Source organism: Camelina sativa, chromosome 8, assembly GCF_030686135.1.
Source record: "Camelina sativa cultivar CO46 ecotype springtype chromosome 8, ASM3068613v1".
Taxonomy (NCBI): Eukaryota; Viridiplantae; Streptophyta; class Magnoliopsida; order Brassicales; family Brassicaceae; genus Camelina; species Camelina sativa.
Window position 1 is genome coordinate 23,196,068 of NC_141887.1, and position 25,828 is coordinate 23,221,895.

Sequence of the window (25,828 nt, forward strand, 5' to 3'; positions counted from 1 at the left end):
TATAAAATCTAAAACCTAAAAAAAATATTTGTAAACCCAAACCAACATATAATTTTGTTTTAATTGTAAAATCTAAACTCTAAACAATTTATTTGTAAACCTAAACCGACACATAATTTTGTTCTAATGGTAAAATATAAACCAAGCCAATATATAACTTTCCTTAATTAAAAGTATACAGAATTTGTTTCCATAATTGGTTTTGCTTTTTAATTTATTTTTAAAATGAGATAATGTATAAAATATTTTGATTAGTGGAAAAGGAGGAGGTGAACAAATAGGTTCACCTCTAGGGGTGAACCTAAGTATTTTTCTCTATTACCGACCGTGTCATGGTGATGCATATGCTGAATGGACTGTCCGAAAAATTTGACAACATCGTCAATATCATCAAGCATTGCCAACCGTTCCCATCCTTTTCCACTGCCAGATCGATGCTCATAGAGGAAGAACGCCGCCTTGCTAAACAAGTCAAAACCGGGTCGTCTTCATTGGCAAACTCGTCTTGTATGTCTCCACTCCGACCCACCAACAATCCGGGTCTCGCGACTATGCCCACCGTGACGGCACCAATTATGGACCTAGAGACAACAACAACAACACGGGCTATCGCGGCTACAACAGTGGCAGTAGGGGTCGCGGACGGAGTCGTGGGGGTCACGGTAGGGGACGTGGCCGTCAGCAATGGCCACAACAACACTGGTTGCTGAACCCACAGAATTGGCAAACACAACAACCCTGGTTCGCGACACCAACGCCATACCCACACTGGCCACAGCAAAATTGTATGCAACAACAACCGATGGCCCATTTAACAACCACAAGTCCAACCGCTGGTCTCCTTGGACAGTCCCCGCACGCACCAGCTCCTCAACCTCCGCAGCTTCCTACCAACATGGCTGCCGCATTTGGCACTATGACCATGCAAGATCCCACCGACGCAAGTTGGTACATGGACACTAGAGCCACATCGCATTTGACCGCACAACCAGGTACCCTTCATTCCCTTTTTAATTCAAGCTCATCCCCATCAGTCATTGTTGGTAACGGATCTTCTATTCCCACTAAAGCCATCGATCGTTCTTTTCTACCATCTAAAACTCGTCCTCTTTACCTTAATAATGTACTTGTTTGTCCCTCCATCATCAAAAATCTTATTTCTGTCTGCCAATTCACCACCGATAATTCTGTTTCTGTGGAGTTTGATCCGTTTGGCTTTTGTGTTAAGGATTTCCCATCTCAAATACATCTACTCCGATGTAACAGCATCGGTCCTCTCTACTCGGTCCATTCACCACCAGCGGTCGCAACTCCATCCTCACCACCACAAGCTATGGTCACGACGGTCCCTGATTTAATGTTATGGCACCGCCGTCTAGGCCATTTGGGAAACACAACTCTTCAACTTCTTCGTTCTTCTCGTTTAATAAATTGTTCTCTTATTGATATGTCACTTTGTCATGCATGTCAACTGGGGAAACACATTTGATTACCTTTTGATTCAGTTGTTTCATATGAAATAATTCATTCGGATGTTTCGACCTTTTGAAATAATTCATTCGGATGTTTGGACCTCACCGATTCCTAGCATTAGCGAGAATAAATATTATGTTATTTATTTAGATCATTTCACTCACTTTCTTTGGGGTTTTCCTCTTCGAAATAAATCTGATGTGTTCTCAACCTTCTTAACGTTTATGGCTTACGTTTCTAACCAATTTGGCCGAAGTATCAAATCTCTCCAGTGCGATAATGGTGGTGAATATCAAAACCGACAATTCCTTGATCATATCTCTTCTCATGGCATCATTCCTCGCTTCTCTTGCCCGTACACTTCCCAGCAAAACGGCAAATGCCGAACGTACTCTCCGGACACTTAACAATTATGTTCGGTCATTACTCTTCCAAGCGAGTATGCCACCTACATATTGGGTTGAAGCACTCATGCTAGCTACTCATCTTTTCAACATCCTTCCCTCATCCGCCATTCAAAACGAAAATCTGTTCACCAAGTTTTTTCATAAACCTCCTACATATGATCACCTCCGAGTATTCAAGTGCCTATGTTATGCTGATCTCCTCCCGCTTTCTTCCCATAAACTCGATGCCCGCTCGACAGCTTGCATGTTCCTTGGCTATCCGTCTAATCACAAAGGATATCGCTTCCTAGAGCTCTCCTCTTGCAAGGTAATTATTTCCCGCCATGTTACCTTCGATGAATCCAATTTCCCTTTCTCAAAACAGATCTCTGAAACCACTACTCCCCAAAAAGAGCCCTCCATCCCGCAAACCATCTCCCCACTTCTCCGACAAATAGTTCCTCTACCGCAAACAGCTCCCTTACCACCAACTCCTCCCCCTCCTCCACCAAACATTGCACCAACTTCTCCCCCTCCTCCACCAAACACTGCACCAACTCCTCCCCTTCCTCCGCCAAACACTGCACCATCGCCCCCCTATCGGCGGACATTCTATGCGAACACGCAGTAAAAGCGGTATCACCAAACCTAAACAACCTCTTTCTCTTCATACTGAAACTCTTTCCCCTCTTCCTTTATCTTATTTAAAAGCTTTAGAAGATCCTAACTGGACACCAGCCATGCATGAGGAATATGCAGCTCAAATTAAAAAGGGAACGTGGGATCTCGTACCGTGTCCCCCTAATGTTAACATTGTGCGTTCTATGTGGTTACACAGGCATAAGTGTGGTGCAGATGGCAAACTCTCTAGGTACAAGGCACGGTTAGTAGCCAATGGTAAATCTCAGGAGCTCGGTGTTGATTGTGACAAGAATTTTAGCCCCGTTGTCAAGCCTACCACCATTCGTCTCGTTTTGGAGCTCTCCCTATCTCGCAAATGGCCAATCCATCAGCTCGACGTAAAAAACGCCTTCCTCAACGCGACACTAGGTGAGCCCGTCTACATGCACCAACCTCCTGGCTTCCATGATCCCTCTAAACCTGACCATGTCTGCCTCCTCAAACGGTCTATCTACGGCCTCAAGCAGTCCCCACGCGCATGTAATCAACGGTTCGCTCAATACGCTCGTCGCATCGGATTCAAATAAAGCAAAGCTAATCAATCCCTGTTCGTCTATCATCATGCGAATGAAACTTCATATCTCCTTCTATATGTCGATGACATTGGCCTCACGACATCGTCCACCAAACTCCTCAACACCATCATTTCTTCCTTAAGCACTGAATTCGAAATGACTGATTCCGGAAAACTCCACTACTTTCTTGGCATTGCAATCACGAGAAATGCTTCAGGCTTGTTTCTCTCTCAACGGAACTACGCCGCCGATATCCTACACCGCGCCAACATGACCAACTGCAACTCATGCACAACCCCTGCCGACTCACGCACCAAACTAGACGCAGCTGAAGGACCATTTGTTCCTGACCCAACCCTTTACCGCAGTCTTGCCGGAGCACTTCAATACTTGACCTTTACGAGACCTGACATCTCCTTTGCGGTCCAGCAAATATGTCTCTTCATGCATGATCCCCGCGAGACGCATCTCGCTGCACTTAAACGTATCTTCCGCTACATCAAGGGTACTCTCGATTACGGAGTCCAGCTCTACCCATCTACCACTTTGGGTCTTGTCGCATACACAGACGCAGATTGGGCAGGTTTCCCATCTATACGACGCTCCACCTCCGGATATTGCATCTTCCACGGGGATAACTTGATCTCATGGTCCTCCAAGCGATAACACACCGTCTCTCGCTCCAGTGCTGAATCAGAATACCGCGGTGTCGCTAACGTCATCGCCGAGACCACTTGGCTTCGCAATATTTTGCTAGAGCTACATTGTCCTCTATCCAAAGCAACCTTAGTCTACTGCGACAACCTTAGTGTTGTCTATCTCTCCAACAACCCTGTCCAACACTAACGAACAAAACATATTGAAATAGACATTCACTTTGTACGAGAACGCATCGCTCTCAGCTAGGTTCGCGTTCAACATATCCCATCCTCTCATCAATATGCTGATATCTTCACCAAAGGACTCCCTACTCCTCTATTCACAGATTTTCGATCCAGCCTTAGCATCATCCGAGATGCCGCTACGACTACGGGGGAGTGATAGACTACAATATTCACTTACCATACTTGTAAAGATATTGCTTAGACACTACTCTGTAATCATGTATATATTGTATTGTGAATCAACAGAGAGAGGCATCCAAGTCTTCTAAATAACAACTGCCACCACGTCTATGCTCCGCCTCGTTTTCGAATTCAAAGAGTGGATCTGTTCGATATCATCATCACTACAGTACTTGATGCGACGCCGTAAGTCTCTTCCGTGATGGATTTCACGACGGTGGATTCAGCAGATTTCTGCGTCGGTGGCCAGATTCAAAGCGAGAGTAAAAAATCTACGGCGAGTATTGCCCGGAGATTGGGGGACTTCCTTCTACGACGGTTCGGTCTAGTGTTTACTCAACTTGGGAAGTGGTCGGATCCGAACATATCCGGGTTTTTAACGGGATATGTGTTTGGATTCAGATCCAGATATCCAACCCGTATCCAGATGTTCGACCCGTTCCAAATGTTCGACCCGTATCTAGGCCGTTACAAGTTGTCACTACTTTATTCGACGTTAGGAAAAACCATTTGTTTTCCCTCTCCTCTATCTTCCTTGACTCGTAAGTCTTCTTTTAGTTTAATCATCCTTAGTCAATAACAATTCAACTCAAAGTTCTTATCGGTGGGACTTTGGTCTTGACAATTTTATAGATTCATTTAGCTGAACATTTTGATTGTCACAAGAGTTGAGCCTATCCTAGTCAAAGATAAAATGCAAATGTCGCTCGTGTAGTCGTGTGTACAAGTGGATCTTTAGCATTTTTTCAATTCATTGCCATATCTGAGAAGCAAGGATCACTACATTAGATATATCAAACACAACATATTGTTATATCCCATAATGGAGGAAGGATGGAGGATACGTACATACAAACATAAATCCCCTTTTTAATAAAATAGAAGTACATAACATAGTTTTTGTAGAATTTATATTTTTAATAAATAGTTACAAATGGTTACAAATAGGTTATAGATTAATCCATATATTAATATTAATCGGTTACACCTAAATACTAGGGATATTCCAAATTGATAATTGATATATTAATAGTAATAAATAAAATCATGGATATTCCAAACTGTATTTTCAGAAGATTTTATTTCTATATCATGTTGTTTCCAAAAATCTTTAAACACAATATTACAAATTTAGTTTCCACAGATTTTTTCGATAGACCACAACGTTAACCAAAGATAGATTACGAAATTGATAGATTGAATGGTTACAAGTTAAATAGTGGGTTACAATATACATTACGAAATAAAATTTAACCAGTTTTATAGCACATGTACTTATGTAGAATCATTAACAATATAAAACTTACAAAATATGTGTCTTTTTTCGAGACTTCATATTTAGCATATAATTTTATTGCATAATGTTTTATCCAAAATTTTTTTTAAAAACAATCACATAAATTATATTTTAAATAAATATTACAATATAAATAAAATGAATTTCAACCTGTGATCTAGCACGAGTCTCACGAATGGCTGGCCTTCGCAACATACTTAGACGACATAAAGCTTGACAGGGAGGAGTTTTCTTTTTTTTCTTTGGTTTATGTTTCTCGCATTTCTAATGTTAAGGCGGACTCCTTGGCACGCCAAGCGCGCACAAATCTGCATCATGTTTTGTTTGTAAACAATTTTCCACCAAACTAGCTAGTTTGAGCTGATTCTTTTGTTGACAGAAAAAAATGATTATAACACTAATACAAGAAACATCCATATCAATCTAAGCCTAAAATATTTTTGTAAACATGAGTTCCCGGCCTGCGATGTTTAATTCTTAGTAAATATAGGAAAATTTATATAAACTAATAATGTTAATTTGCAGTACGATATTCTATTAATTTATCACTATAAGTTAATATTTATTATCGATTAATTTATAAAGTACATGTATTTTTAATTGTTCAAATTTTGTTACATGTATCTATTAATTCCTATACCGTTGTGTTTTGGATTTTGAAATCAAGTAATCAACTAAAATCATAACCCGTTTTTAGAATTTTGTTACATTTATTCTCTCTTTCTTTTCTTGGATATATAAAGATTCAGCCGATATATCCCATAAACCCGACAAAATCTATTTAGTTTTGTTGTTAAACAATTTTTTATATATCTAAAGAAAAATTATTGGGTTTCAGTTTCACCCCTAGGAGTTTTCTGTGAAGAGTGAAGGGAAAAATAATAATTAAGAAAAAAAGAGGAAACTAACAAACCACGATAATAAATGTGATTATCAATTGGAAACGAATGGTATACGAATACGACTAATACAGAAATTTTGTAACGTCTGTTGACGGCTGTTAGTTTGTTGGTGTGACGGCTGTTAACTTTTTGGTGTTAATTTTATTCCAATAAAAAACGGGAGATTAAATGTTAAAAAAAAAATCAGATGCGGTTGTTTTTTGGACTTCTTTCCAAGATACGATAGCAACGTGACCATAATGTATTATCGGTTTGGGCTTAATGTATGACTTGGCCCAATACATATGAATCTCATAAAGTCGAATTTGGTTGGGATGAAATCTTAGGGTTTTTTTTTGGTCAACACAACACACACAAAAAAAGACTTCCCTGATTCCACACGATGCACTCATCATCGGGGAGACTGCCACCACGTCTATGCTCCGCCTCGTCTTCGAATTCAAAGAGTGGATCCGTTCGATATTATCATCACTACAGTACTTGATGCGCCGCCGTAAGTCTCTTCCGCGATGGATTTCGCGACGGTGGATTCAGCAGATTTCTGCGTCGGTGGCCAGATTCAAAGCGAGAGTAAAAGATCTAGGGCGTGTATTGCCCGGAGATTGGGAGACTTCCTTCTACGACGGCTCGGTCTAGTGTTTCCTCGACTTGGGAAGTGGTCGGATCCGGACATATATCCGGGTTTTTCTAACGGGATATGTGTTCGGATCCGAATCCGGATATCCGACCCGTTCCAGATGTTCGACCCGCATCCAGGCCGTTACAAGAGTAGTGACAGCTGTCACTACTTTATACGACGTTGGAGGAAAAACCATTTGTTTTCCCTCTCCTCTATCTTCCGTGACTCGTAAGTCTTCTTTTACAATCTTCTCTCGTATTTTCTCAGTTGTGTTCTCTCTCATTCTCGCTTCTGTCAACAAATTTTCCCGAGAAAAAGTTCATTTTCCTGAGAGAAAGTTCTTCTTCTTCTTAATTTCGTTTTCCCAGGGTTGATTCTGTATCTACTGAAGCAACCAAGAAGAAGACCTTCACGGAAGAGAAGGTAATTTATCAAGAACTCGCTGTATTTTCTCTTGCTTCTTTTTTTTTTTCCTGTGATTTCTCTGTTTCGGTTTCACATTCGCGAGCGCTTCTTCTTCTTTTCTTCAATTTCTCTTAAGAAAATAAGTTCCTCCTCTTCTCATTTAGGGTTGAAGAAGAAGTTTAGGGGAGAGAAGAAAAGGTTCACGGAAGAACAGGTACAGCTTTCTCTGATTTTCTCTAATTGCGTCTTCATTATTACTCATTGTTTCCGTAAAGATTTGTTCTTCGTTTCTGGCTTCCGCTGTACAATTTTCCCGAGGTTTTATTTTCTTGTTAGTGTTAAGAATTTTCTGTGATTTTATCTATTTGCGTCTTCATTAAAAGAAAACGACTTGTTGTCTCTGTCAAGACTTGTTGTTAGGATTCAATAAGAATCATTTTCCCTATTGCGTCCCAGAAAGTGTTAGAGATGTCATAGAGAGAAACAGTAAATAGGTCTCTTGTTGCTGTTGTTGTTAAATTGCTCTTTATGAATGTGATGAAAATGTCTCTTTATGAATGTGATGAAGACATGATGGTGAGAAAAGAGTCATCTGTAGACAACTTAACCAGCTATCTTGGACGTGAATCAGATCTTAAGCAGGTGAAATTTTGCTTGTGTTGCTAAACTTTAATATATTCACCTCATTGACAATAACCTAACTTGGTTTCAACTTGTTGAAGGATATGAAGCTGGTAAAAGTTGAAGAGATGAAGAGAATGTCTTTTGAGAAAAAGGTGAAGAAACAGAAAAGAAAGATTGCCCTCAGCCTAAGGCTGTAAAGCTGGATTTGGTTGAGTTGTCTTCATGCACTCTACCGATTAACTCTTTAGCAAACCAAAGTACTTGAATATAGAGCAGATTTTTTGGTTGAGACTTAGGAGTGAATAAAGACGGCTGTTGCCTTCTACTCTTGTACTCACTGTTTACGTTATATCACAGTTGTCTTCTTTAGAATGAGTTTAACCTCTTTCAAAAGACTCCTTTGTAATATAGCTCTTACTGGATATATGGACCAGTAGTGGTAACGCATCTATGATGACGCCTTTGCTGATAATGCATACATTACATTAATTAGATAGCCCTTCATAGATGCAATTCTTTTAAGGAAAACTTGTAAACTCATAAGAATGATCTATCATAACTTCATAAGTCATAACACAATCGAGCCAAGGATATGTGTATTTTTGAAAACAAGTCATTAAGCTTTATGCGTTACTATTGTGTTGGTTTCTTTGGACGAGGATGAATCATTTTATACATTTGATTCGTTGTCTGTGTATTAGTATGAAAAAAGTATTCAATACATGATCATGTTAAAACTTTGATTACAAGCTGGGATTCTGTTGAAACCCTAGGAATGTCTTTCAAGCCGTCCATCGTTATCTCCTTTGCAAGCTCGAAGTCGGATTCAAACTCGCAGGTGGGTAAACTCAGAGAGATTTTTGCAGTCTTTAAACAGTTGAAGTTTGCTAAGAGGTATGTCAAGAACTGTTCCTCTTCTTCTCTCCCTACATATGCATACCACTCAAAATCCTCGAGTTGTGACGACAAGCATCCAGGAACAGAACTCGGTTGAATCCAAGAAAGTGGAAGATCCTTGGTGGTATGTCCCTGCGAAGCAAAAACCGCTATATATATATCAAACACAAACATTCAACCTTTTAAGACATCGAACTTGGAGGAGGGAGGATACGTACGCAATAGAACATGAGATATTTTAGTTTCGGAGAATTTTGAAGAAAAAGTATAGTTTATTTCACCCATTCTTGATTTAGTGGACATATCGCACACTTTCTAAGCCGAGAAAATTTGATAGTGCTACACCACACAACCTGCGATGAATAAAGCCAACAAATCAGTAGCTAGATGCAACAATGAGAGAGAGAGAGAGAGAGAGAGAGAGAGAGAGAGAGAGAGTGTTACCGTTTTAGTAGTCAAATACAAGACAAGAGACGAGACCGATGAAAGAGATCTTAGAAACTTGTCATCAGGATAAGAAGCAATGGCGATAGTTGCACTATCAAGACTAGACATCTCCATCGAGCGAGAGTCTCCCGAAGCGTCAAAGATTTCAAAGTGTGTTAATGCCGAAGTAACTATAACCAAGTACCTACCAGTGTCTGCTACACCACTGTCGTCTCTTAAATTTTTATACGATAAGCACAATAAATTAGGCATTTCCACACGAAACCTCGTCACATTGTCATCCTTCTTGTTTCGTTTAACAAACAGTTTCTCCAGAACAGGACAGCTCGATAATAACTTAACCAGGGAATCATCGTCTTTATACAACACATCGTGAAGGTAGAGGGTTGTCAGGGATGGCAAGGAAGCGGAAGAAGGAACATCCACGAGAATCTTGTCGGAGAGAGTCAGTGTCACGAGAGATTGGCAAGAGTAAAGGGTCTTGGGCAATATGGCAGGATCTGCGGACCAGAGGAGTTGGAGTTTCATCTCAAGCACCGAGCGATCAACAGCGTTTGCAACCAACTTCCCGACATCAGCATCGGTAGGACAACTTGGACCGAGTACAATACACAAGTTGGATATTACGGGTGCTCTGTGGAGTTGCAATGATTTCTCAAGAAACCGCCAGACGCTCTTTTTGCTTTCATCCTCCACTTTCTGATCCTCATTCTCGTTCTCGTCATCACTGTCCACATGCTCATGCTCATCATCATCACTGTCCACATGTTCATGCTCATCATCATCACTGTCCACATGCTCATGCTCATCATCATCACTGTCCACATGTTCATGCTCATCATCATCATCATCACTATAATCACCATCACTATCATTATCATTATCACTATCCTCCTCCTCCTCCTCCTCCACCTTCTTCTCCTCCTCTTCGCTGTCAATGTACTCAAGTCTCTGTTTCATCGTCCAAACAGAGAACCATCGTTTGGAAAGAAACATGGTGGCCACTGCGTCTTTTGTCGGAACAAGATCCAAGATCATTACGAGCAAATCTTCGGGCAATGCACTAATCCTGTCTTCAGGAACGGTTTCTTCGATTCGACTCACACCACAACAATTTGCGTTTTGTATCATCTTCACGAGGCAAATCTCTAAGAGAACGACTCTCTGACGTGACCCCCTTCAATAGAGGAATCAACAAGTTCCTTTCGTCTTTTTTTTACACAAAGAGATTTTGTTATGATTTTTTTTGGCAACGACCTGTGTCATCCTAATTTTATTTATAACTACAATATTTCCTTTTATCAATAAGAAAATAAAAGTAAATTTGTTTCACGATCGAAAGAGGAGAGGAATAATAGGTGAATTAAAGAAAACACAACCGATTACTAATTTTTTTTTTTTGTTTGTAATATACAATTAAATTATATTTCGAGATTAAATTATTTTTTTTTCTTCTTTTTATATCTTTGTTTATGCTAATTTTTAATATATTTTTTAACGAACTGAAGCTTCTAAAATTGATGAGACTTCAGAGGAGATTAACAAAAATAACAGTGATGATGTCCATTGAAAGGAGTTTGTTAAAACTATTCAGATTTATTATTTAGTTTGATAAAAAAAAAATTAGTTTAAATCTGTGCAAATCAGCCTTTTTTTCAGTTTGCTTGTAGCCACAAAAAACATAGCGCCGGCTCTGGGAATGTGAATACTCTATATTAATTTTTTTGAGAGTATCTCAGCTTATCTGGGAAGAAGATTATTAAGCAAAGTGGTTTCGAGATTTGTTAGAGGGAACTTGGTTTTTAGAGAAGGCAAGCATGTTTATGATGATTGCGGGCCTCTGCAACTCGCAGCTTGAAACTGAAAAAGGAATTATCCGCAACACTGTAAGAAATATAAATATGTGATCAAGCCAATCATCGCTCGCAAAATGAAATCAAGAAACAAGAATGTTGAGATTAATTCAGATTGATGCTGTGAAGCAATGAGTGAGTCTTTGACCCATACTGCAAGTAAGGTTAAGACTCTTGCTTATGTAAGTGGGATTGACTCAATTGATTTTGTTGTAATGGTTTGATTAAGTGTATAATGTAAATCACAGCTAATTAATTTATCAAATAAAATTGTTATAATACATATATCAAAAAGATTTTCATTATTTCCTTAAAATATTTTTTAGTAATATTTTTAATACGCTCATCATCATTGCTTTTAGCTTGATCATCCTTAAGAAAACAAAACAACAATAACGCATAAAGCGTAACGATTTATTTTTATAAATATACATATCTTTGGATTGGTTGTAATTGATAAATTTGTCCTCGTCCAAAGGCATACGCTTGAAACACTTCTATCAAATTCTCCCCTATATATTGCCAAAACATATTTACAAGATCATCTATTTTCTTAACTAAAATCTGATCCTTGGTAATATAAGTATATAACTCTCAAAGATAATAATTTTATTTGCCTAACTATTTTTCTGGAAATTATTATGGAAGAATAAACTAGAAAAGTAAATATTTACAGGAAAGTAGGTAAGCAAAGAAAGAAAAAAATAAAGTTGTTATTTTCTGATTTAGGCTCTGTTTAGAAAAAAGTTTAAAAATAAATGAGCTCATTACACTATCAAACCTTTTCTATATTATTAGTATTTCAATGTTTGTATTTTAGTGAAATTTAAATTAAATTGACATTCCTTTGATATTATGCTATGTATACTTTTATAAAATTCAATAAAATGGTTTCTTTATATATGTGTTTGATATTATGTATAACTAATCAAATCTCCCTTTTTGTAATGAACTAGATATTCACCCGCGGCTATTTTTTTAATAAAAAAATATAATTTGTTTTATAGATTAACTATATACTGTATATAATTAATGTTTAATTTGTATTTTTTTTAAATGTACAACGTTACAAATATAGATATATTAGTTAGTATAGAAATTAGAAAGTATTTTGTTTGAGGTTTATTGTTTTCTATTATAGTATAACATACAATTAAATAGGTAGTGATTTATAGAAGGAATATACTGTGTTTTTTTTTTTTACAGATAGTAGTATTTTTATTATTTTAAATTGTTTAGATATACATATGTACAGGATAATTTTGTATTATAGTTTTGTATGTTTTATATATAAAGAATCAGTTAACTTTAGTATGTATAGTTTTGTTGTGAAATGCAAATAAAAGTTGTTAACAATTATTTGTTTGACATAAATTCTACATGGTTATTAAAATGGACCCAAGATGTGTGTATCTATTTTTTTTAGAAAATGTTTCTATGGAGAAAATATTGTTTTGTAAAATTGGAAATTTAATATTAATTTATTTTATTTTAAACTTAATATTTAATGTTAAAGGGAGTGGTTCCTATTGTTTTGGAAATTTTATTAGGATGAAAAATCTTGTTTCCAAAAATTGAAATTTAATATTAATAAATTAAATAAAATATAAATTAATAATTAATGTTAATGACATGATTGTAAATATGTTTCAACTCTAGAATTTATTTGCTAAATGTCTCCAAAAATGTATATATAGATTATACAATTAGAAGTTTCGAACCAACATAAAATTACCACGACAGAAATTGCCTGAGGAAAATGAATCAAGCTCAGCAAAGTTTCCAATTGTATTTGAGAAGGAAGAAGAAGAAAGAAGAAGAGAAGGGGAAAAAAAAAAGAGAAGGAAAAAAAAAAAAGCAGAGGAAGGGAAAAGGGGGGCGAGAAAAGGGAATGAGCAACAACCAAAAGGAAAAAAATTACACACTATATAAACATTTTTAAACTAATTATTGGTATAAGAAAAAAAATAGAGAGGAGAGAGTTGATTTTCAGATCTAAAGCAGAACAGAAAAACATAACCTTTAGGGTTTGATGTTTTGCACGTCTAGACATTTAAACGAGTTCCGATCTGGCTGATTTTTGGAGGGTAGCTTCGTGACTCAGTGTTCTACATATTTGACGGTGGAGATCTTGTTTAAACGGTTTGTGAGAAATCTGAGTTTTAGCGTGGCTGGTCGTATCTGGAATTTCCAGATTTTTCTGCAGCATCTGTCGTGAGTGTTTGTAAGATCCAACGGTGAGATTTTCTCGGTTTGAGCTGAAATTTTGCAGAGTTGTTCCTGACTTGTTTATCTAGGATTTTTACGGTGGAGATCTGAATAGGTTGCCGGAATCTTAGTGAATCTAGGGACGTTTGGAACTGCATAGTTTTAGCCTTTTGTGTTCTCTCTGGTGTTGTTTTCTTATTGAGATTGCTACTTGTAGCCTTAGTCTATGGATAGGACGTGGTTGTACTCAAATACTTTGGTGATAGTTGAATTTTGAGTGGACTACGGTCCCATGGTTTTTACTCCTCGCATTGCGGAGGTTTTCCACGTATAATTTTGTGTCTCGTTTATTTTACGCTTTGAAGTTTTTGCTACCAAGATTATTATATTTTCCTCACAGGTTCACATAAGTTAGGGTAAAACTTTATTCCGCTGCGCAACTGTGCGTTGTTTCCCCAACAAAGTGGTATCAGAGCACTGGTTTAATAACTTTGGTTATTGATTGCTTTTGTGAACGATGGAAAATATTGGTAGAATGATAAGCTTGAATGGTTCTAATTATCATCTATGGAAATGCAAGATGGAAGATTTGCTTTTCATGAAGGAATTTCATGTTCCTGTCTTTGAGGAGAAGAAACCTGAAGATAAGACTGATGATCAGTGGAAATTGCAGCATCGCCAAGTGTGTGGTTTGATAAGGCAATGGGTAGATGATAATGTGTTGAATCATATTGAAAATGAGACTAATGCTCGTTCTTTATGGTTGAAGCTGGAGCAACTGTTTGCTCGAAAGACCGGAAATAATAAGCATTAAAAATTTTGGATAATCGGGTAAAAATCGAGTTTCTCGGGTAATCGGGTAAAATTTTGGGTAATCGGGTACAAAATACCTAAATCCGAATGATACCCGATGTTTTTCGGGTATTTATAGGTTCTGAAATTTTAGATCCGAACCAACCCAAACTTGAACCGAACCCGAACCGATATTTTCTATTTACTTTAATGGGTCCTAAACTCCTCTACCCGAAAGGTTCCTACCTGAACCCGACCCGAGTACATAATATTATTTAATTTAAATTTTATTTGTCTTTTAAAAATCAACCAATCAAATTATGGCATTTAGCAAAAATAAGATCTCGTGGTGTCTTTAACACTCTCGGGAGAGACCTTATCTCTTTCTCTTTCATCACCTTTTTATTACTTTTTGATTTTTTATTTGTCTGACCGTCACACCAATATAACCAATAAACATGATCTAAGGAGAAGGAGAAGAAAGAGAAGGTCTAAGAGAGAAGGATTCACTGTTTAAAATGCATAAAAAGTACATTCGAATTTACGCTTATTTGTTACATAGAATGTTCATTTTGATAGTTTTATATGCTATTAAAATGCGACAATTAATATTATTATTTATAAATTTGAATTTATGTATGTTATGTGTATAAATGAATTTTTTAATAAAATTTGTAATTTATTGTTAATAATATTACAAATTCAATTCTAAAACCACAAAATTTATAACATCCAAAAATTTATTCTTATTTTATGTCTCAATTCAGAATTTTAAGAATTTAAACAATTAAAATATATATCTATAAATTATTAATTTACACTATAATATAATAAATATATGTTTCTAAAATTATTAATTTATAGAGTTTATACTGTGTAGTAGATTAGCCTGACTCCAGCACATACGTGCTGATTTTTGTATCTATCATTTTATTATATAATTATTTACATCGATTGAATTTATTTGTTAAAATAAATTCTTCCAGAAAATTTTATCATTTGGATTTGGATGTATTTTCCTTATTTTCGAGTGAACAAAACATGGTGTTTTTTTTTGAACGACAATGTTTATCGCTTGTCCACAACCACAATTACTTAGTTAAAATTTTTAATATAATATATATATCATACAAATATTTTTAAATAGACAGAACATTAATATTAGTTTGATATTTCATATTTCTTAAAAATAAACCATAATTTCAGCTTATATTTATTATAACTCATCCTACGTATATAGTATGAAAAATATAAAATTTGTATTATTTTGATGTTTGTATAGTATGCTATGTATTACTTTTATAAAATTCAATAAAATGTTTTCTTTATATATGTGTTTGATATTATGTATATACATAATCAAATCTTCCTTTTTGTAATGGATTATACAATTAGAAGTTTTGAACCAACACAAAATTACCTCGACAGAAATCGCCTGAGGAAGATGAATCAAGCTCATCAAGAGTTTCCAATATTTAGGTTCACTTATAGGGTGAACCTTCTTGTTCACCTTTTCCTTTTCAATCAATCAGAATCTTTTATACATTATTTTATTTAAAAAACAAATCAAAATTAAATTAAAAAACAAAACAAATTAAAGAAACAAATTCTGTATAATTTTTTTTAAAGAAAGTTTAATATTGGTTTGATTTAGATTTTACAATTAGAATGATGTTGGGTATAATTTTATCTTCTCTATTAAATAAATAAATTTCGTGGTTAGTTCGACAAACCCGATAAATCAAGAGAAGCAGAGAGAATATTCACAAAGATATTGGATAGGGTCAACTCATATTCTACACGACAAAGTCAACACAAGTGTGTCAATCTAATAAGAGAAAAGTCGTGTGACCGAATCTATCAATGGGTTAAATGTCACGTGACTGACTCCATCAATGGATTGTCACTGAGCCAAGAGCTTATGACTGACTTTATCAATAGGCCGAGAGTCTCGCGACTGAATTTGTCTATAGGCCGAGAATCTAGCGACTAACTTTTTCAATAGGCCGAGAATCTCGCGACTGACTTCGTCAATGGGCCAAAAGTCACATGACTGGATCTATTAATAGACCAAGAGTCTAATGACCGACTTTACCAGTAGGCCAAGAGTCTCGAGACCGACGCTATCATAGATAGAGTCGGCAAGCCGAAGACATATCCTAAAGGATTAGGGTAAAGAGATCTCTATATAAAAAGGAGAGCGACCTCCACGAGAGAGGGGATCGAGAGCAAAGAAAGAGACCTAAAACACAAGATAAACGACTCAACTCTAGAACGCGACTATGGTTTATAGATTGATTCATTGTGCCTTGAATTCTTGTATTTGAGCTCGAGACTCTGATAAATAAAATGACTATTCAACTTATATTTCTTGTTTTCCGTATCTAAATGAAGTTATTATTTTTGCCCAAACAAATGAAATGATGTATCGGTTTGGGTTTACAAATAAGATGATTAGGGTTTAGATTTTACAATTAAAACAAAATTATATGTCGGTTTGGGTTTACAAATAAAGTGGTTAGGGTTTAGATTTTACAATTAAAACAAAATTATATGTCGGTTTAGGTTTACAAATGAGATGGTTAGGGTTTAGATTTTACAATTAGAATGAAATTATATGTCGGTTTGGGTTTACAAATGAGATGGTTAGAGTTTAGATTTTACAATTTGAATGAAATTATATATTGGTTTGAGTTTATAAAAGAGCAGTTTAAGTTTTTATCTTTATAATAATGTATACAGATTTTGTTGTCTTATTTTGTAAAGAAGTGAATGAATAAATTCTTAAATGTATTATGACATATCAGATTCCCATTGGTTAAAATAAAGAGAATTGAACGGTTCACTAAGTACCTTAGGAGTGAACCCAAAATTTTGGAGAAGCCGGCAAGGTCATAGGCGAGGCAGCGGGTTAATGGAACGGATCTAACTAAATGTTTTGTACGAATGGAAACCCGGTTATGGATCGATCAAATGTGAGCCGGTTATTTACATTATACACTTAAACCATTACAACAAATCTATTAAGTCGGTCCAGTTACATAAGCGAGAGTCTTAACCTTACTTGCAGTATGGGTCAAAGACTCGCTAAAATCTTCACAGCATCAATCAATCTGAATAAATCTCAACATTCTTGTTTCTTGATTTCATTTGCCAGCGATGACTGGCTTGATCACATATTTATGTTTCTTACAATGTTGCGGATAAATCCTTTTTTTAGTTTCAAGCCGCGAGTTGCAGAGACCCGCAAGCATCAGAAGCATGCTTGCCTTCTCTAAAAACCAAGTTTCCTCTCACAAATGTCGAAACCACTTTGCCTGATAATCTTCTTCCCAGATAAGCCGAGATACTCTGTATATAAAGTCACCACAAGCAAAGCAAACACATAACATAAAAGATTAGACCTTCGGGTTTCAACATTAGCTCTAAATTGGTATGTTTCTTGTAAATACTGTCTACGTACAGGATGTTTGAAGTGTATTGGATGTTCTTCATCTATCTCGAATTCGGCTTCAGGTTCCCACACTACAAGATCGGCCTGTTTTCCAACTTTAATCGCTCCCTGTAATTAAATCATACACAATTCCACCAATACTTATAATGCTGCGATCAGTAGAGAATATTGAAGCTGTAGTTCTTATATAGAGAATAAGGCAGGCACCTTAGAGTGTAGACCAGCGAGTTTGGAAGGCCTATCGCTCCACCAAGATACTACCTGCTCGAGCGTCACTCCGTACCGTTTCCCGTAAGACCATGTTACTGGAAGCACAAACTGCAAATTGGCTCCAACCAGATACAAAATTTCATGAGTTCTTTGTGCTCTCACAGTTTCTACATATTACCGGGCTTCATCATTACTAAGAATATCAATAACATTGATAATGAAGACATTGTTAAGACTTGTAATGAACCTGTAAAGACGATATCCCACCCCATGCTTTCAAGAAGTTACCATCACTCAGGAGTTTGAGTTCAGGCTTTGTAGGTGAATGATCAGAGCTCAACATATCAATGTCTCCTTTCTAAATCATAATTAAAACGTCAGAATCAAGGAACTGAGCACGCATAAGGTATAAAGGATTTCAAATGGAAAATATTATACCATCATAGCTTCCCACAACTTTTCTCTATTGGCTGCATCACGTATAGGAGGGGAGCATTTGAAACGAGTATCACCTTCTGGAATCTCTTCGGCTGAGAAAGCTAGATAATGTGGGCATGTTTCAACAGTAACACTATCTCCTTTGCCTTTTGCTTCCTTTAATCCAACCAAATATGATGGTTTTAGCAATGAGGAACACCCAAATGATCATAGTAATATTAACTGCCAAAAATCGCAAATACCTTTATCAAATCCAAGGAAGAACTGGCATCAGATAAATGCACAATATGAACATGAGCTCCTTCTGCAGAACCACCAATCCGTGTGTTTTCAGTAACCGATAATAGGTTTCGGATTGCTCCCTCCTCCCTAATTTCTCAGATAAAGATTTGGTTTCAGGTACAATAACCATTATATAGGAATTTGTAAAGAGTGAAAGAACTCAATGTTTGTGTCTCACCATGAAGTTGGCCTGGTTTTTAAATAAGTCAGATAAGAACGCGGATCATTTTCACTTCCATCTTCAATCTCCGATTCTTTCTCTATCTCAGCGTGAACAAGCAATGGTCTTCTATACTTAGCTAATACTGATAGTCCTTCCTGCAGAAACAAAGAGCCAATCAACAATTCCGTAATAATTCTTGAATCATGAGAAAGAAGCATAAGACTCAAGAAAGAAAACCTTTATATGAGTGATGTTTGTCATTGGGAAATCATTGATTCCTGATGGACACATAAAAGACTGAAAAAGATTAAGACAAGAAGTCATGTTAGACACTTAAAACCTGAAAAGCAAGACACAGCTTCATAAGGATTCAAAGGACACATGATACCTACCTTGAGACCAAGAACTCCAGCATCTAAGAGAGACTCAAGAGCACTTGAGTTGAGTGCATTGTCAGGTACCAGACCTCCCCAGAACCCTAGAGAATACAAATATTTAGGGAACATGTATTCAGTATTGAATCAACAGATGTGGTTAAGGTTTGATAGCAAAGAGTGTTTACCAACATTAACATGTATTCTGTTTTTCGCAGCTTCAATCTGCAAAAGATGCACGCATTGCTCGATTTCAGATCAACCAAGGCTGTAAGAATAGTGTGGAACTTACCAACTGGAAAACTAAAGTGGATGGCTTTACCTTGAGTTTCAAAGTTTCAGGAGATACAGTAGAAGGGCAACTGTTTAAGGGCATATCAACCAATGTAGTTATTCCACCTGCCAGACAAAAGACAATATCAAGCAGGTAAGCGCGAAGAGACAAAACAGAACACACTCTTGAAACTAGAACAGTCTCAGTAAGAGAAACATACCAGCAGCTGCAGCTTTTGTTCCAGAAGGAAACCCTTCCCATTCACTTCTTCCGGGATCATCAAGATGAGCATGCCTTTTAAACCAACACAAGAAAAGTTCCAAGATTTTAGGGCGATATAGCAGAAACTAGAACAAAGATCGAATCATAATATATGGTTTCAAAAAGATAAACATACACATCAATGAGACCAGGCATGAGGACAGCTTCTCCATAGTCAATCACTTTCACTCGACTCCTTTGACTCTTATGCCAATCAACTTCCTTCACCAACGACACAATAATGCCTCCATCCACCTCCACTGATCAAACAAATCAAGAGTATGCTAACTAGAAATAATAGATGCTTCCATAGAATTTCCAAAGCTTTGATCAACAACCACTAGAAACGTACCAGAACCAGAGATGACACCATCGGGAGTGACGATGCGTTTACTAGAGATCCAGTAATGATCATGAGGAAGAAGACTACACTTCTTATTATTCCCCTGCGTTTCCTAACCATCATCAATAAACAAACACATCGGAATCAGTTTTTTTGGCCCTGTTAATCAATCAGATAACAGAGAAGTCGGTTTTGAGAAATCGAAACCTGGAAAGAGCGAGGGGAAGCGAAGAAGATGTATAAAAGAGCAGCGATGAGAGCTAGAAGAGGCAATAATCTCCATTGAAGCAGAGTCCTCTCCATCTCTTTCTCTCTCTATCTCTCTGGTCTGTGAGACTGAGAGGTCTCTCTTATTGGTTAAAAGATTGGACCCACTTGGATTATGAAAACATTATTAAACCGAAAAGATTCCTTAAGATTCGGTTATCGAACGCTCTGAGACTCTTTAAAGACCGTTAGATTGTGTGAATGATTCATAAGATGGACGGTTGTGATGAGAGAGAGATATCGAGAGCAACTTGGAGTATGTCCAGATTCCTCCGTCATATGGTTGGTTGGTTCACTTGTGTGCGCATTCAAGTCCAACTAAAAATATTTTCTTAAAATATTTCTTTTTAAAAAAAATACTTTTTCTAGCTAGTGGCTCGTTGGTAGCATTAAAGCATTAAGCATGGGTCAGTGTTTGTGACTACGAGCTAGAGTGATCAGACACAATTACCAAACAAAACAAAACAAAAATTATTGATGTAACTAAATCTTAAGATACCAATTTAGAGCTAATGGTTAAAATACTATGACATTCAAAACCACAGAGTTTGAACTGCTTAGAGTTTGACATGTCATTCTTTTATTGGAAAAGATCAAGCCTCATAGGATATCATAATCATTTGCTCGAATTCAATACCATGCATGTATATGGTTTTTTTTATTTTTTTATTTGGTTTTTGATTTATTTTTATTTCTCTCAAAGATTTTGATATTTTCTGGTTCTCCAGATCTTTTGATATGTTGAAGGTCCGTCTACATAAGATTCTACCAAATGCTTAGGGAAATTATGAGGTGATTTTTTTTCAGATTTCCAAATATACATGTTTGTTCTTTTCTTCTTCTTTTGTTTGTTGGGAAATATACCCAGATTTGTGTTATAGGTTAGCAAAAAAACTATATTTATGCTTATGAAGTGTGGAAAAATAAGGAAAATATATGAGGATTTAGTGTATTTACGATTAGTCATACTTAATTTTTGATCTTACGTTGATAAATTTTGGGACTGGTTCTTTATACAATTGGTTTACTCATCTTTTAAATATACCCAATTGTTTTCTAGGTTAATTATTTGACGCATAAATTTGTTTACTGACTATGTAAACATTATGTATACTGACTATGTAATTTTAATTTGACATCAATGAAATTCTTTGCCATAAAAGACAGCAATTACTAATAAATTAATTAAATTAAAATAAATAAAAATAAAAATTAACAATGAATGTGATGGTCACACCTTAATAAAAAAAATTGCTCCATTCTTTCCCTTTTTAATATATATACAAAATGTTAATTGTAAGTTTATCTTTGATTTAGAAAATAGTTGATTGATCTTTTTCATTTTTCTATTTTTTGATATTTCTCTATATAAATTGGAAAGAGCTATTATGTTTCCTTTTATTCTATATTATATGTTTATTTTGGAATTCAAATACAATTTGAACTAGCCATCATCATTTTAACAAGTATGGATATCTTAAAAAGTTAATATTGCATAACTTGTACGAATATTTCGTTTAAAATTATTGATATTGTTCCTTTATATGAGTGATGTTTGTCATTGGGAAATCGTTGATTCTTGACATAAGTTAGTGATGTTTGTTACATATTATGTAAAAATTACATTCCCTCTATTTCAAAATATAAAATATTTTAGATATTTTTTCTTTTTCCATTATATAGGATGTTATACAATTTTTATGCAAATTGTAAATTTTTTTTTGTATTTTGTGATCATTAGTATTAACAGTCTTTTAAAACAAAAATTTATTGATAATTTGTAAAAGAAAATAATATATTTCTTAAGATATATGTATTTAACTAAACATATTCTAATTTGAAACATATAGAGTATAAAAGATGTGTGCTCCAACGAATAAACAAAATATCTTATGTACTAAAAATTGAAAAGAAAATTGATAGTGAGTTTATAGAATAGTATATTGGTAGTCTTATTCTACCATCTGATCATATATTTTTTTGCAGAAACTTGTAGTTTCAATTATACAAAAGGAAATCTAACTAGTCAAGACACCTTTGGATTATTGTCCATAATAGTTTCCAGGAAATCAAGGAATTTAAGTCATAAGTTATATATATCTGCTAAAGAGTTGGTTAAGAAAAAGGTTTGTGCTCGGTCAAAACCTAATTGCTTACCTCTTTTGTACATTTTATTAATTTTAAAGAGGTATTATTGGATGGTGATTTTTAATTGATCTCATCAGATCTTAAAATAAAATTTGGAGATGAATCTTATTATATAAAGTTGGGTTTTGAAAGTTAGTCATTAACAAGATTTTGACATGTGTCAAGTTATCAACCTTAGATTTCAACATGTGTAAAATTTAATATTTAATAGGAGGAATTTGATTACAAAAAAAATAAAATATTTTAATTTAAAAAATATTAATAATGTAAAAATATAATTATCAAAAATTACATAATTTATAAAAAATGCAAAGTTTTTAAAATTAATTATAAGGAGATTATATATATATATATATATATTTCATAAAATTCGAAATTATAATATTATTTACTTATTTTTAATTTTAAATTATTAATTCTACAAAATAAAAAATAAAAAAAGATATTAAGGAAAATATACAGTTAATTATTAATTTTAAATTTTGTAAATACTCACTTCTATATAAACATAAATCGTCTCATATTTAAATAATTTATTCAAAAACACTGCTTTCAACTTTGTTTAATCGAGAATTTTTTTTATGGGAAGGTCAATTTTTCTTATGTTTTTAAACTAAAATTTTCTCATACTTTTCTTTTTTTAGTTGGGAATAGGAAAGATCCAAAAAAATGATTAATATATGTGTCTTCTTTTGTTAATACTATATTTTAAAATTTATTGTACTATTTTTAGATTGTTTTATTTTTTTTTTCATCTTTGAATTATTTGGGTTTCATATATTATTGTGCTTATAATTTTCTATTGTTTCTTTAATTTTGTCAAATTAATTTTCTTCTAATTTCTCAACCTTGATTGGTTGGTCATAAACCCTTCTTTTTTGCAAACATAATTGCTACCATTATTCATTCAATCCCAAATGGAGATAACGAGTAGAAGTTCATCAACCTAATAGATGGATAAAATAGGCTAATCAAACACAAGTTTACAACAAACATAGATATATAGATTGGAAAAACATAAATCGTTGTTGATAGATCCATAGGAGCTCAAAGACTGTGACACCCTGGTTTGCGGAAAAGTTTAAAAGAATTTATTTGGCCACATATGTCACCAAAATGCACTTACTTTTTCGTTCAAGGGTCTTGAGAAAACATCATGATGGGTAACCTTCCTGGAAGTGATTGTTGGAACTGTGTGAGTGAGGACAAAACACAGAAAAATATCATTTTTTTATTTGTAGGGTCGGTAGAAAAGTTTTTAAAGCCTCTCAGACGTAACAAACCGACCGTCAAATATGGGTGGATCCACGAGCCGGAAATAGATGTAGGGCCCACTTAGGAAGATGAGCCCATGGACTGAGAGTGGACATAGGCTCACTAAGCAAGGTGGTGGTTGATGCGTTACAAAGACAGAGGCTACATCATGGTATGTCAAAGACACTTCCACGTATACATTGAGAAATTTAACATCAGTTACTATCAAAAGATTTTGTGACGTTAGAAAAATGTTTTTACTTTTATTGGTTGTTGGAGCAAGCCATTTTGAGATGGCAAAAAAAATGTGAACATATTCTCTCCACACAAGAAGAGGGTAGAGCCGAGGTTCTCTCTATGGTAGAGAAGTTTGGACACAAGGTTATCTCCCCAATGGAGGAAGGTGGAGGAGGTTGGACGCAAGATTATCTCCCCAAGAGAGGAAGGCGGAGCCAAGATTCTCTCCATGGTGGAGGAGGTTGGACGCAAAGTTCTCTCCACAAGGGATGAGGGCGGAGCCGAGGTTTTTCCATGGTGGTCATACATTATTGTGATGATACATCACTGATTAATATATTATGTAATATATTTTTTATTCAAAATGTTTTTTCAGATAGCAACTTTAGTAATTAAAAAACTATGCAGAAGTGAAAGTAAAATAGTTGGCTTAATGTGTTCATATAGACATTTTCTAGGTGGTGATAAAGAATATATTTGTAACATAGAGTATATTTAGGTGTAAAAAATACATTTTTAATAGTAACATACATAAAAGATTTGTAAATGGATACAAGATCAGTGTATTATAACAAAAATAAAATTTATAAATAACGTACAACAAATTTTAATATATTTTTGTCAAATTTAATTTAATTTTTAAAATTTTAAACCTGCACATCGGGCGGGACCTCATCTAGTTATGATATAAGTGAAAGCTAAGATGGTAAAATTCGTAAAAATAAATAGAGTGTTTTCTCAGAAATATTTGGAATATGTAATGTAATATGGATATATATATATATATATATATATATATATATATATATATCATCTATCATGAACTTAAGTATTTGTTATTTTATTAAATGCAGATAATTATTAGTTAAAAAATACAGATAATTATTAGTTAAAAAAATTATTATCTCTCTAATAAAATTATGGACGAAAATTAATAAATATATATATTTTAATATAAACCAATCAGAATTTCAAAAAACTAAGATTTTATATTCAAGTAGACAATAAAATTATTTTTAATTACTAGATTTCAAAAATTTTATTAACATTTCAAATTATGATTCTCCTATCATCTTTCTTTTATTTTATTTACAAATTGTTTAGAATTTTCATATAATACTTATGATTAATAAATATTAAAAAAATTTCTGCATATGTTGTGATTAGAATTTTTAAAAACGATGGTATATTACACCTTTTTTTTAATGTAAAATACATATTACTCAATTTATGGAGAAAATGTTTGTTTTAATTTCCACATTAGCGGGTTAGTAAAACTAAATTTATATAGTTGATAAATTAATAAATTTTATTTGCTCACAATTATAATATTAAAATTATTACTTCATATTTCACAATATATTGATGCAAATACAACAAACAAACAATATAAATCTGTAATATACATAAAAATACTATAATATTCTAAAATAATTCTTATTAAACATATAGATGTGTAGAACAATTAAAAATGAATATTATCTTAAACAAAATAGTTTTTAAAAAGAAATATAATAATTTTTTTTCTTATTATATTATAATTTTTTTTAAAATGTTAACGGGATATCTCCTAGTTGTAGATGTAAGACGAAATGTTAGATGACTTTCATGTGTCTCCTGAAGATATAAATCTAAGACGACCTTGAGTAATCAAAACAGAAAGAAGTTCAATCATTGGGTCCATAGTATTCGATGTCACGAAAGGCCCTTTTCATGTCTGATATGATCATTGACATTTATAAAAAATTCAACGCATCTCGATATAAATAGCTGCCACATTTTGAAATTTCAATTAGTCAAACTCACATTTGATCCTTATCTGAAATATCCAAAATGACTTGAGTTCCTCGAAATGTCTAGCCTTGGGGTTAATAAAGTATTTGAGTGGTTACTGTATAATTTTTGGTTATCAACTATGACAAATCAAGTTTTTGGGTTTTTCCTATGACAAAATGGTTTC

At 34.5% G+C, this 25,828-nt stretch overlaps 2 protein-coding genes and 1 pseudogene across 3 annotated transcripts; 1 reads left to right on the top strand and 2 right to left on the bottom strand.

Annotated features, from left to right (window-relative positions):
* Positions 1-6,590: 6,590 nt before the first annotated feature.
* On the top strand, positions 6,591-8,458 carry LOC104707651 (uncharacterized). 2 transcript variants are annotated; one of them, XR_015564134.1, is made up of 5 exons: positions 6,591-7,165; positions 7,306-7,360; positions 7,507-7,556; positions 7,911-7,984; positions 8,065-8,458. XR_015564134.1 is itself a non-coding variant. In XM_087462398.1 (5 exons), the coding sequence occupies exons 1-4, from the start codon at positions 6,828-6,830 to the stop codon at positions 7,914-7,916; spliced, it is 426 nt and encodes a 141-aa protein (XP_087318524.1). In that variant the 5' UTR covers positions 6,660-6,827; the 3' UTR covers positions 7,917-7,984; positions 8,065-8,458. The 2 variants fall into 2 exon arrangements, 1 of the variants encoding a protein (XP_087318524.1); XM_087462398.1 differs by having other exon boundaries at positions 6,660-7,165; positions 7,329-7,360.
* Positions 8,459-8,692: 234 nt separating this feature from the next.
* LOC104709733 (putative FBD-associated F-box protein At1g05080) lies at positions 8,693-10,441 on the bottom strand (annotated as a pseudogene).
* A 6,685-nt stretch (positions 10,442-17,126) lies between these two features.
* Positions 17,127-20,510, bottom strand: LOC104707653 (allantoinase). The gene is made up of 15 exons (XM_010424038.2): positions 20,170-20,510; positions 19,972-20,074; positions 19,756-19,879; positions 19,579-19,652; positions 19,407-19,483; positions 19,273-19,309; positions 19,103-19,188; positions 18,948-19,007; positions 18,726-18,865; positions 18,508-18,634; positions 18,266-18,421; positions 18,075-18,185; positions 17,825-17,935; positions 17,627-17,725; positions 17,127-17,514 (listed from the first exon to the last, which is right to left on the bottom strand). Exons 1-15 carry the CDS (start codon positions 20,263-20,265, stop codon positions 17,386-17,388), a joined length of 1,530 nt encoding a protein of 509 aa, XP_010422340.1. The 5' UTR covers positions 20,266-20,510; the 3' UTR covers positions 17,127-17,385.
* Between the last annotated feature and the right edge of the window lie 5,318 nt (positions 20,511-25,828).